General features: G+C 38.2%; 1 protein-coding gene and 2 pseudogenes across 1 annotated transcript; 1 reads left to right on the forward strand and 2 right to left on the reverse strand.

Moving 5' to 3' along the window:
- Positions 1-3,028: 3,028 nt before the first annotated feature.
- On the forward strand, positions 3,029-4,692 carry LOC137728321 (UDP-glycosyltransferase 74G1-like; annotated as a pseudogene).
- Positions 4,693-5,183: 491 nt separating this feature from the next.
- On the reverse strand, positions 5,184-6,132 carry LOC137730137 (probably inactive leucine-rich repeat receptor-like protein kinase At5g48380). Its single transcript, XM_068469200.1, has one exon. The coding sequence runs from the start codon at positions 6,051-6,053 to the stop codon at positions 5,373-5,375; it is 681 nt and encodes a 226-aa protein (XP_068325301.1). The 5' UTR covers positions 6,054-6,132; the 3' UTR covers positions 5,184-5,372.
- Positions 6,133-10,667: 4,535 nt separating this feature from the next.
- LOC137728323 (probably inactive leucine-rich repeat receptor-like protein kinase At5g48380) lies at positions 10,668-11,585 on the reverse strand (annotated as a pseudogene).
- Positions 11,586-12,752: the final 1,167 nt, after the last annotated feature.

Here is a 12,752-nt window from a genome sequence, read left to right on the forward strand (position 1 = left end):
AATAGGGAACAAAGCCCTTCCTTGCCGGAGACACAAGGAAACACACGGCATTGCTTAAGGTTGCAAGTTTTGTGACCTAGAATAGGTAGGAGCCTTTGATATTGCTGAAACTTGGAGTCTTTAATTTCGTCCATTCCTTTTGCTCCAAACATAAGCTATCCATTCCAAGTCCAATTTTGCTCCAAAATGCTCCAAAATGCATCTTTTTGCTTCCTTAGCCATATGAACCTAAAAACACACGAAAATGGCTTAAACTACTAAAACAACTAGGAATTAACAATATAAATGCACGAAAACAAGCTAAGTAAGTCGCCTAAATATGCTCCTATCATTAACACTCTATCAAATTCGCATATATCAAAATGAATTAAGTCAAGTGGTTCAGATTCTCTATTGACATATTTATGCGAAGTTCTAGTGATTTTAGCTTGACTACAAAATTCACATTTTTCAAAATCATTCAACGATAAGTTGGGTAAAAAGTCTAAGTTACTCATGGTCTTAACCAAGCGTTTGTTCACATGACAAAGTCTAGCATGCCAAGTATTAAAAGAAGACAACATGTAAGCAGAAGTAGACATTTTATCAATATTCAATTTAAACATTCCATCAGTAGCATATCCCTTTCCCACAAAAACCCCATTTTTAGTAAGATTATACATATCTGCTCCAAACGCTTGAGTGAATCCAGCCTTGTTGAGAAGAAAACCCAAGACAAGATTCTTCCTTATCGCCGGAGCGTGCACCACATCTTTTAGTATCATGGTTTTTCCAGAGGTGAACTTCAACTCCACCTTTCCAGTACCAGCAATATCAGTTGAGTGCGAATCACCCAACAAGACCTTCCTTCCCTCAACCACAGAATAGGTCTTGAAAAAGGAACAATCGTAGCAAACATGGCGAGAAGTGCCAGTGTCCACCCACCATCCCTTGGATCCATCAACTACGTTGATTTCTGATGTCATTGCAATCAGTTGCTCTTCAAAAAGATTTTCCTGAGAAGCAGAGTTTTCCTTATAATGCATGGCAGATTGAATCCGTCTTAAAATTGTTGTAAACTGAAATAGAAAGGAACGAAGTTACCTGAAAATGTAGAAGCCTTGAGTGGTGAATGATTCTTGGGATGAGTCGCGGATTAAGTCGCTCTCTTTAAGACGTTTCGCAGCTTTGCCCATCGCTCTCTTTAAGACGTTTCGCAGCTCTGCCCAAAGTGTGCAAGCAGTTCACAAACACCACGTCGTCCCCAGGATAAAACAGCCCAGAACCTTCTTCTTCTAATAAGGTTCTTCCTTGCACAACGGAAGAACCTTCAAACTTACACCGTTTCTATATGTTGCTATTAAATCAATATGTAAAACTATTTTTTCTTTCTCTCTTAGCCTCTTTGCATCTGCATGACTTGTATCTTTCTATCTTTTTATATATGTTGGTGTGTGTGTGTGTATATAAAAATATATTATAATAAAAAAATACGTTGAGATTGGAATCTGTAATCAATCAAAGCAATTGAAATCAAAACCGCAAGGAATAATGGCAATTGAAATCAAAACGGATAAAAACCACAACGGGACAAAACAAAAATCAATTCAAACTGAAAATTAAAACTAAAACGGTTCAATTGCATGTTTCATACTTAGGGGAGATAACTCCTTAAGCCAAAATTAATTGACTTTTAATATTGGTAATAAAACAAAACATAAATATATTTAAATATTTAAATAAAAACATAACTGCTCTAACATACCTGTATACATAGGAGAAACAACATCTAAGGATCTTAGGAGGAGATTTACTTAAGTTAATCCTGTGAACTCCGAGGTAAATCGAGTCCTTAATTTTTGTGTACATTTTATTTTTTGATGTCTACTAGGTGGTTTATACATAGTTTTTAACCATTAGATCACCTAACTTTATGTTTACAATTGGTTGTTTCAGATTGTTGATAGAAATTCAATTTAAATGCTTTTAGAAAGATAGAGATAGAACTATGACTTATAATTCTTTTAATCCCGCAGCAACGTGCGGGCATCAATTTCTAGTTACTTCTAATAGGAAAATTTTCAGATATCTACCAAAACATCACAGCTTGAACCTGATGAACATTGACTACAACCGACTCAAAACTATCACGTAGTCCGTTTTGCTACGAACTCATCATTCACTGCCTTCCTGTCCACTGACCAATATTTTCCATTTGTGACGGCAATTTTTTGGATTTATTCTCTCTCTCTCCCTCTTCCTTATTAATTTCTCTCATACAAGGTTCTGTTGCTTCTTACTATCCCTTATCCTAAGATTGAGATTCATTAATCCAATCTGTGTGGTCACCGTCACACAAATATTTGACACTCGGAGTTTTGCAACCCAGTGCAGGGCACGGTTCTTTAAGCATTTTGACAGGAAAATTGCACAAATCACCCCCAGCTCTCATATGAAATAAGAAACAATTAATGATACTTGTGGTGGATTCTATTACCAATCTCAGTCAAATTTCGAGATTGATGCCCAGGTTTTGTTTGAAAATTGGACAGGTAGCTCTCATGCATGGTAAAAAGACGTCATTTCATGTGTATTTTTGCGCTTTCATGTATATGTTTCGTTAAAAAATACACATATAGTGGATTCTATTACCAATCTCAATAAAAGTATATTGTATATAGCCCAAGTTTTATTGAAAAGTTGGACTTCTAGCTCTCATGCATGAAAATATGTCATTTCATGTGTACTTTTGCTCTTGCATGTGATGACCTCACGTTCAACTTTTAGACGGAATATAAACGCAAACTGGTATTTTGACTTAACATTGGTAACTGAGGCATACAATTAATACCGAGTATATATAACTTGCTGAGTACAGCAAAGAATTGAAAACCCTAGCAAAAGAATCCGGATCCTTTTTGTGAGAATCTCGGGGATCGGTGAATCGTATCCGTTCATTGTACATCTTGCGGTTAGAAATAATTTTAAATTTTTTTATTTAAAATTGAATACAAACAGTAGCTAACAAAAATTGACTGCACGATGTACAATGAACAAACACGATTCACGGATCCTCGAATCCCACAAAGAGGATCCGGAGAGGATCCAGTTGGCTAGCAAAAAACGTAGGAAAAACAGAGGAAAAGAAAGAGAAATGGAAAAGAAAGAGATGACAAGGCTCACTGCTTGGTGTTGCCCTATCCATCCCAAGGCCACATAAATCCCATGCTCCAATTCTCCAAGGTTCTACAACACAAAGGACTAAAAATCACCCTCGTCACTACTCACCGTTTCCACAGCACCATGCATAGATCACCATTCACCTCCATTGCATTCGAAACCATTTCCGACAGCTACGACGAAGGTGGGATTCTCCAAGCTGAAACCACTGAAGCCTATTTGGACAGCTTTCAGAAGGTAGGGACAAATACATTGATCAAGCTTCTCGAAAAGCTTTCGTGCTCAGGGAACCCCGTTGATTGTATTGTTTATGATGCATTCATGCCTTGGCCTCTTGATGTTGCTAAAAAGTTTGGAATTGTTGGGGCAGTTTTTCTCACTCAGTCTTGTGCAGTGGACAACATTTACTACCATGTCCAACAAGGACTCCTCAAACTTCATCTGCCTCCTGACTGTGAAATTCTGCTTCCTGGATTGCCACCACTTCAGCCCTCAGACATGCCTTCTTTCATCCATGCTTTTGGGTCGTACCCGGCTTTCTTCAAGATGGTTGTGGATGATCAGTTCTCTAATGTTGACAAAGCTGATTGGATCCTCTGCAACACATTTTATGAGCTGGAAGAAGAGGTAATTGATCAATAAACATGTTGGGATTGTGCATATACACTACAAAAAAGTTGGGCTTTAATTACAAAATTAAGGACGCAAATGAGAAGTTTGCGTCTCGTTAAACAACATTAAACACTAATAGGGTGAAGCAGTATCCATTCAATATAAGGCACTATGTATTGTGCCCAATGCAGCAAATAATTGACACAAACACAGTATTGATCACAGGAACCGTGCAAAGAGAAACATGTAACCTCTAGCGTGACAACTTTTTGACAAATTAAATGATTTTTAGTGGTGATGTGCAACATCATGATTAAATTGAACGATTTTCATGGTTTTTCTTTTCCAAATTCATTCCTGGAGAGGATAGATATACTAAGTAGTTTAACTTTTTTCTTAAGTACAAAACAATCAAGAATATGTAAGATAGGTGCTTTGAATTGTTGATTCATCGCAAAGATGACACAAAACCAATAGTTCATTATCTAATGGATTTTCTTTTCATTTTACTCAAACAGAGAGTTATCAGTATTTATCAAAGTTGTTCCTATCTAATGGAAGTTCGTTATTGGATCCAATGACAAAGACATTGTTAAGAAAAAGAGAGCGTTTTCCGAATGAAATGAAACCGAATTCATGTAAAAAGAGAGTAATTGAGCTTACAAACATTAAATTTAATTCCAAGCTTATATTTGGTGTTTTGATTTGTTTGTGCATATATAGGTGGTGGATTGGATGGCAAAATTTTGGCCATTGAGGACGATCAGACCAACCATACCATCAAAGTACTTGGATAAGCGGCGGGCAGATGACACAGAATATGGCTTTAGTCTTTTTAATCCAAACACTGATGCCTGTATGAAATGGCTAAATGCAAAGCCAAAAGAGTCTATAGCTTATGTGTGTCCTTTGGCAGCTTAGCAGAACTTGGAGCTGAGCAAATGGAGGTACTAAGTCGGGGTTTGAAGAGGACCAAAAGCTACTTCTTGTGGGTGGTTAGAGAAAAAGAAGCGGCTAAGCTACCAAAAGGATTTGTAGAGGAGGCATCGGAGAAGGGTTTCGTGGTCTCGTGGCGCCCCCAATTGGAGGTTTTAGCACATGAGGCTGTGGGATGCTTACAACTAGGTTTACTTTTGGTGTTTGAAAAATAAGAGGACGCGTTTCATGTCTTTGGGTATACAAATGGATGTTCTTTAATTTATCCGGTTACCTTTTTTGTGCAATTCAATGAACTTGTAGTCCGGCAACGGATTTTTTTTCCAACAAAAAAATAAAAAAATAAAAATAAAAACACAATCTATGTTTTGTAAAATTTGCAATGTTTGCGAGATTAATAATTAATCATGTACATAGTTTTCAAGTCAAGCCGAAAAATTTCTTATTTTCAAGTACAAGATTATTTGCATACACGATTGGACACGAATTACTGATCAGATTTATTTCGACTTAAATCCTCGTGAGACACCATGAAATAAAGCACACTGCTGGCAGCTCGCAGGGAAAAAACAGAGAAAAAGGGGAAAACCAAAACCAAAACCAAAACCAGCTGCTGCCATAACTACATGATTCGACTTCCAAACTTTGAATATAGTACTACGCTTCTACTGGCAAGGCTTCAACGGGCCTCCACAGAGTCCGGAGTTGCCTGCGTAGCTTTCCGGTCCGAATGAAACAGAACCGTCGAAATTTGGGACTGGACCGGATAGTCTATTGTTGGCCACGCTAAATGTTTTAAGCCTTTTGAGCTGGGCAAGTTGTTGAGGAATTTCACCCGAGAACTCATTGTTTTCAAGCTTAAGCACATTCAGATAGGTACAATTCGAAAGACTCGGGGGGATTTTCCCCGAGAAGCTGTTCGATGAGAGATCAAGAGTCGTAATAAACGCAAGGATTCTACCAATATCTTCAGGAAGAGGTCCACTGAGCTTGTTGCCGGACAGATCTAGGCCAGTTAAGCTTGAGCAGTTAGATAAGCCCCGAGGAAACTGACCTTTTAGTCCCAAATCCGAAAGCTTGATGTTCAAAACTTTGTTCTCGTTTGGGTGCCAGCACTCGATTCCAAGAAATTTGCAGATGAAGCCTTCGGTGGTGTTGCTAAAATCCCATGAAAGGCTTAAGTACCCTGAAGGATCTTCAAGTGAGGCTTTTATGCTTTTGAGGCAGCTAATATCACTCTCAACACCAAAGCTGAAACTACAAGTAAGCAATAAGAGGCAACAAATAAAAATGCTGCCAAGAAGATGTTGTTTGCTCAACAAGGTATCACGTACTAAGAAATCCATCAAAACGGTCTTAAAAATTTCTACTGTTTCAATAAAATTGAAGCCAAATGACCAGAGCTAGAGATAGTGCTCAATCAAACCCACAAATTCTCTAGCTTTTAATAAGACTGGGGAATGTGAAAGAACCCAGAAATTTCACTCGGAAAGAAAGTTCAACGAGAAAATTAATGTCCATGGTCAAGACATAACTTAAATGCCAGAGTGGTTTACAAGTCCACGTATTTAATGCCAGAGTGGTTTACAAGTCCACGTATTTAATGCCAGAGTGGTTTACAAGTCCACGTATTTTTTTTCCTGATCACTATGTGAAACGAAAATTTTTTAGCGTAATTATCACTGCGGTACACAATATTACTGTTCGTGTTTTTATACAAATAAACAAAAACATATCTCGGTCAAACAAAACTATACGTGATTCTCTCGTAATCGTTTTTAACAAGATATGTCATTCAAGATCTCAATTCAAAGAAAAATCAATATAATAAATAAAATAACGTGTTATAAAATAAGAAGACGACAAAATTGTTAAATATGTCAGCACTCAACAATGTCTTCATTTTGAGGTCATTCCTTTTTGTCAAAAGCTGAGGAACGACTTGGACAATTGACTGCTTGACTGGGGCTTTCCAGACCCTGCTAGTGCCTTGGCGGTTGGCTTCCTGAGATGGCTCTGTTTCATTATAAACTTTGACTTCTCAGACGTGAATCACACTTCCCTTGCCCATGCATAATTTTTTTTTCTCTTTCATTATCTATACTAAAAGAGAGAGAGGGGATAAGCTAAGTTTCACAATAAACTAACAATAATATGATTCAAATTCACTTTTGGTGAGAATCGAACCTAAGACCTCTCATTTACAAGTAAAAATGAATATCACTAAACTGTAAAATTAAGTAACAAAATTATTATTAGTACTGAAAATTGGTGGAGTAAAAGCTACTTCTTGTGGAAAACGGGGCTTAAAGCTCAAGCTGATAAGAAAGGGACAGTGAGACAAGAAGAAATAGCACATTAAGAAGAGAAATTCAAAACAAAGGGTAATCAAAACCGTACCGAACGGATCCTAAGCGTACAATCACCCTTTCGAGCGTACCATATATTATTTCAAAGGGTTCAAACTCAAAACATTTACTCATTAAAGATATGGATCTACAACGCTTATCACGTAATTTAATCGCATATTATATGAAAAATAATATGAACTCGTAAAGATATTGAAGACTAAGCAGAATCTCTAGGTGAGGCGGGGCATGACGCCTGCGAATCATTTCTTCATTGTTCAAAAGATACCAATCATGAGCTAATAAAATGGACATGTAATTGTTAATAATAATAAGGCCATTAAAGATATAGAACTTGATAACCACTTTCAAATTTATATATTAATCAACCAATCAACTAATCAACTTAGCTAAACTTAATTCAATTTTTTTTTTCCTATCGTTTGTTCATAGGAAGAAGAAGAAGGAAAAAAAAAAAACTGAATTAGGAGGGTCTTAGCTTCTCTTTATTATCTTGGGCTTTTGGGATTGTACTGGTGGAGCCAGATTCAACCTGGGACCACGGTGTTGTAGGCCCAATTGGTGAAGTCTCTGTTTGGCTCAATTTCTATGTTATTTTCAGGGATAGTGACACGCCCCGACCCCGATATTCCCCGAATACCAGGATAGGCACGTGCTGGCCGACACCCGAGGGTGACGAAAGCCATTTATTGAGTGCAAATGCTGAAAACAAGGGATAAATAAGGTTTATAAATATAAAAGAATAATTAATATGCAAATAAGGACCGTGTTCAGAGCACACCTCTAATCTAGAACATTAGAAGAAAATAATATAAAATTGAATGAAACCAAGGAATGGGTCCTACACCAAGAGGAGTTGAAGATGCCGATGCGGAAGTGTCTGGACGTCGGGATTGTATGCCTCGATTCTAAGTCCTGAAGGGGGCGCAAAACAAACATGAGTGGACCAAGTTGATATATATACAGTAATAGTAAAACAGTTATCAACATACTAACCCCCAGGTTTTATGAAAACACAAGTATAATGAGAAACATAGGTTTTCCGAAATCTAGCATGTCGTGAAAAGTCTCAAATCATAAATCGCATAAATAATAAACACTAGTGAATGTCCGATATAACACTTCAGGCCTCATGCCGGCTCCCCGTCTCTGAGCAGACAGTCAGAGGAAAATGCACTTCAGGCCCCTTGCCGGCTCCCCGTCTCTGAGCAGACAGTCAGAGGAAAACACACTCCAGGCCCTATGCCAACACCAAACCGTCGCCCGGGACGGACCGGATCTATCCATACGTCCCGTAGCGGAAAGGACCACTAGGTAAGTACAAAACCAGTGAACATACATATATTGAAAATCAACTTCATAGTATAAAGTCATCCATCATCTATACTATAAAGAAGTGTTCTAAACATGTTCTAAATATCATATCGTCATCCATCAAATATTCTATAAGAACATGGGTTATAGGAAAAATAGTAATAATTCAAAGTAGCCTCAGTACGCATGTTATCTCGTAAAACGTTCATAAAACATAATCATCAAATCATGCTTTTTATGTATGCATTTATACTATCAAAACATGCATTTTTAGAAGGGGTCCACTCACAGTACTTTGCCGTCGAAAAGCCACGCCACTAGCGAAGACGGAAATGCCACAAATAATTGCCCCTAAGCACATAAATGGTACATTTAGTCAAACTCTACTCAAACGACTGAATTTGGGAAAACGGACATCGGAAATGGGTTCAGGACGTCGAAATTAGCCTAGGAGAGGTCCCGCACGAAAACCCAAACAGTCAACGGTCAAAGTCAAAGTCAACGCTGACCGTTGACCGGGTCAACGGGTCACGGGTCACGGGTCAGGGCTTTTGGGTTTTGGGCTAGGGTTTTGGGTTAGGGTAATTGGGTTAAGGTAATTGGGTTAGGTGTTAGGTGGGTTGGGTTTTAGGTTAGAAACCACATGGCCCAAAGGCCTAAATAAAAGGGTAATGGGTTTGGGCTTGGCAGGAAAGGCCCAAAGGCCTTGGGTTTTTAAAGAAACAAGATAAAAATAAAAAGAAAAAGGTTTTGGGCCAGAGACCAAACAGGCCTAAGGCCCGTGTGAGGGTAGAGAACGGCCCGAAGGCCTGGGTGCGCCGGAGAAGGACGCCGGAACTCGGCCGGAAAATTCCCAAGCTCCTTTGGAGCTCAAAACTCAACCAAAACATGTCATTCAATATACCAAATTGAAGCCCCGAAGGTAAGGAATCGAAATATACCCTTGGTTTCCGTCATCATGGTCGGAGTTGGCCGGAAAACAGCCTGGAAGCCACGGGTGTCCGCCGGAAACTGGGTAAGATTCAAATGAGTGTAACTTCTTCAATACTCAATGAAATTGGGTGAAACAAAAAGGAAAGTTGTAGTACTCAGCGAGACGAAGAGATTGATACCTTGCACGCCGGCCAACTCGCCGTGGTTTGGCCGGAAATTGCCTCGAAAGGGGCGGTGCTCGCCGGAAAACTGGGAAATGTCTCCGGGGTGGTTTCTTCGTGGTTTGACGTCCAAAACACAACCACGGGGTTAGAAAAGAGTTATAGGTGTGGGCATGGGTGTGTGTGTGTGTGTGTGTGGGTGTGTTCTGCTCGGAGAAAAGAGCACCGAGAGGAGGGGGGAAAGAGAGAGCACGGAGGAAGAAAGAGAGAAGAGAGGAGAAGACTTTTCAGAAAAAAAAGAAAAGAAAAGGGAAAGGGAAGGAACCGGGGGACAAAAACAGGGGGTGGGCCCCTTGGGCTCACCAATTAAGGTTCAAAAACAATTTTAAAAATGAAGGTATCCCCAAACTTAGTGAAAATACAAAAATACCTATTTTCTTATGTAAATCCCGGGACGGGTTCTTACAGATAGTGCTACCACACACCCACTTTTACACATCACACATCCTTATTATAGCTCGTTTAGAACTACTTTTAAAATAGGTAAAAGCGTTTTTTTGTGAAATGCTTTTGAAACTAATATTTAGTAAAAATGCAAGTAAGTCCTAAAAAACACTAGAAGTGCTTCTTGGAAGAAGCACTTTAAGTGCTTCTTGGAAGAAGCACTTTAAGTGCTTCTTGGAAGAAGCACTTTAAGTGCTTTTAGAATCCACATAAAATTCTGTTGAAAGCATTTTAAAAGCAGTTTCAAACAAGCCCTTAATTTTGTGCAATTGATTTTCTTTATTTCATTCAATTCGACGGCTGATAATTGAGAGATGCCTGAGAAATAAAAATGGAGGTGTAAATATCACTACCCTATATAAACTCTCATGTAATTGGCATCCATGCAATTCATCCTCAAATCGTCGATCCCTTATTCGATCATTGAGAAACTAAACTATTAACATGTTATATATGACCCAAAAAGTGAACAGCCACATCATAAATAATATTTACGACAAGATTCATCACTCAATATAAAAATGAAACACTTGGGCAATGCTTCTGCATTCTCGTTTCAACTTCTATTTACTTTCTTTCCCATCAACTTAGTTTTGGGTAAAAATAACCAAGAAACAAAAACTTCTCTGAAAATGGCGCTGAGAAGCATATATGAGAGGTGGCAGGGACGAAAAGAGAATGAAGAACAGAATCTCGGCATCATCTTCCTCCTATCGGAAATAATACATTCAATATAAATGCAACTACACAAATACCTCACAAATTTACTAACCAAGTTGGGTTATAAGGGACTCACATTACACATGAAAAGATTCTAACATGATGATTTTACATTTGTATGTCGAAAAAAGCAGTTCCAAATGTTAACTAAAGCGTAAATCATATATGTATAAATAATGCTTATTACAGTACACAAAAACAGATAATTACAGAAGGGTACTGACCATATACTAATAAACTCTTACCTTTTTTCAGGTCATCTCAACCATCCCTCGAGCAACAATAAGTTCACCTGAAGCATCACCATCGCCATTGTCTGTTGGTATCATCATCTCATCTTCGACTGTGAAGTGATATTTCTCCCCTATGGCCCTTAGAAGCTGGTATACTTCAAACATTGTAGGCCTCTCCTTGGCAATAGGCCCTACACAGTTGCACGCAACTTTAAGAAACTGGAAAAGCTCATCATTCGCACTCTTCCCAACCAAAGATTTGTCGAGCGCATCCAGGAGTTGAGATTTACTTGACAGTTGCATAATCCATTCCACCAAATTTCCTTTGAAGTCTTCAGGGGCTTTACAAATGTGGGTAGCTCTCTCATCAGTCACCAACTCAAGGAGTACAGTTCCGAAACTGTAAACATCTCCCTTTGGAGTGGCCACTAGAGTTCGTGTATACTCGGGAGCAACATATTCCAGATCACCAAACTCCCCATTCACAGAAGTACTCAAATGTGTATCAATTGGATTCATGAGCCTAGCTAGCCCAAATTCAGATATTCTGGGCTCAAAATCTGCATCCAGATATTCTGGGCTCAAATTAAGATGCATTTGGAGCTTATGTTTCGGTGGATAATTCGAGGATTGCAGTTACGGTGGATAAGTTTTCAGCTTAACTGTTGCTTATACAGTTATTTCCTTGTGAAAAGTTAGTCTTGACAAAGAGAAAAATCATTTTGTAGCATTTGACTTGATCGAAGGAATAGATGTTCCTGCTATTGAAGCAAAAATTGCAAAGTACGATGACGAAAATGCCAACAAATAATGATTAACAGAGCTCATAAGGTACCTCAAAATAAGATCACCATGTTTTTACCCTTTCTTTTTTTGTTCCTAACCTTCTGATTTTGTATAATGGGAAAAGAGGATCCTAATGCCAGCAAAATGGGAATATTGAACTCTTAAATATTTTCTGCTTAGTTTAAGTCATGGTTAAAAAAAGGACATGGTAGGGGAGGTGGCAACGACAACAGTGGCAGGGATAGTGGCGGTCATAGCAACAACAATGGTGGGGATTTTTGCTGACTTAATCTAATTTTTCATTAATAAACATGCAGGAAAAACAGTTCTAAGCATTTGTCAAATGTTCATCCACACATTCCATGATATCATTTTTGTTTTCTCAGTTATTCCCAACTGTGGTCTCGCATAGTTAAGAACGACATTCTCACATGTAATAATCTAGATATCCGTGAAAAATATGCACCAATATTCAATATCTATTTATCAAAAATTTCTACGAGTTTTAATATTCTCACAACGCTAATTGTCAAATTGCAATATGTTTTGGGACACATTATTGCAGCACCAACCTTTGGAAGGAAAATGGTGGCCAATGAAAAAATTGAGACAAATGTGAAATTTATATTGAAAATATCAGGTACAAATGTTAATAAAGCACCTATAAATTTTCAAATTGTTACACCTCTTATTAAAGTATTTTATTTATTTCATATATGGTGATCCCCGAAAGAGGATGTTAGAATCACATTGTGGGGTGACATTGCACGTTTTGTTAAGTGGGTGTTATTTCTCTATTGTAGGAAGATTTTGGGAAGGCGAGTAAGAGGCTCCTTCCCTTTTTTTTTTTTTTTTTTTTTTTTTATTGTTTGCGGAAGAGTGAGAAAGCAAAAGCCAGTTTAGGAAATTAGGCATTCCCAATGTTTCTACTTTTTGTTCTGTAAAAACGAATTCAAGTTTTAGATAGGATTTAATGCATGCTCAAGATTGGGATTTGGGAGACTTTCGGAAATTCATGGTTGGAT

This window comes from Pyrus communis, chromosome 3 (assembly GCF_963583255.1).
Source record: "Pyrus communis chromosome 3, drPyrComm1.1, whole genome shotgun sequence".
In the NCBI taxonomy this organism is placed as follows: Eukaryota; Viridiplantae; Streptophyta; class Magnoliopsida; order Rosales; family Rosaceae; genus Pyrus; species Pyrus communis.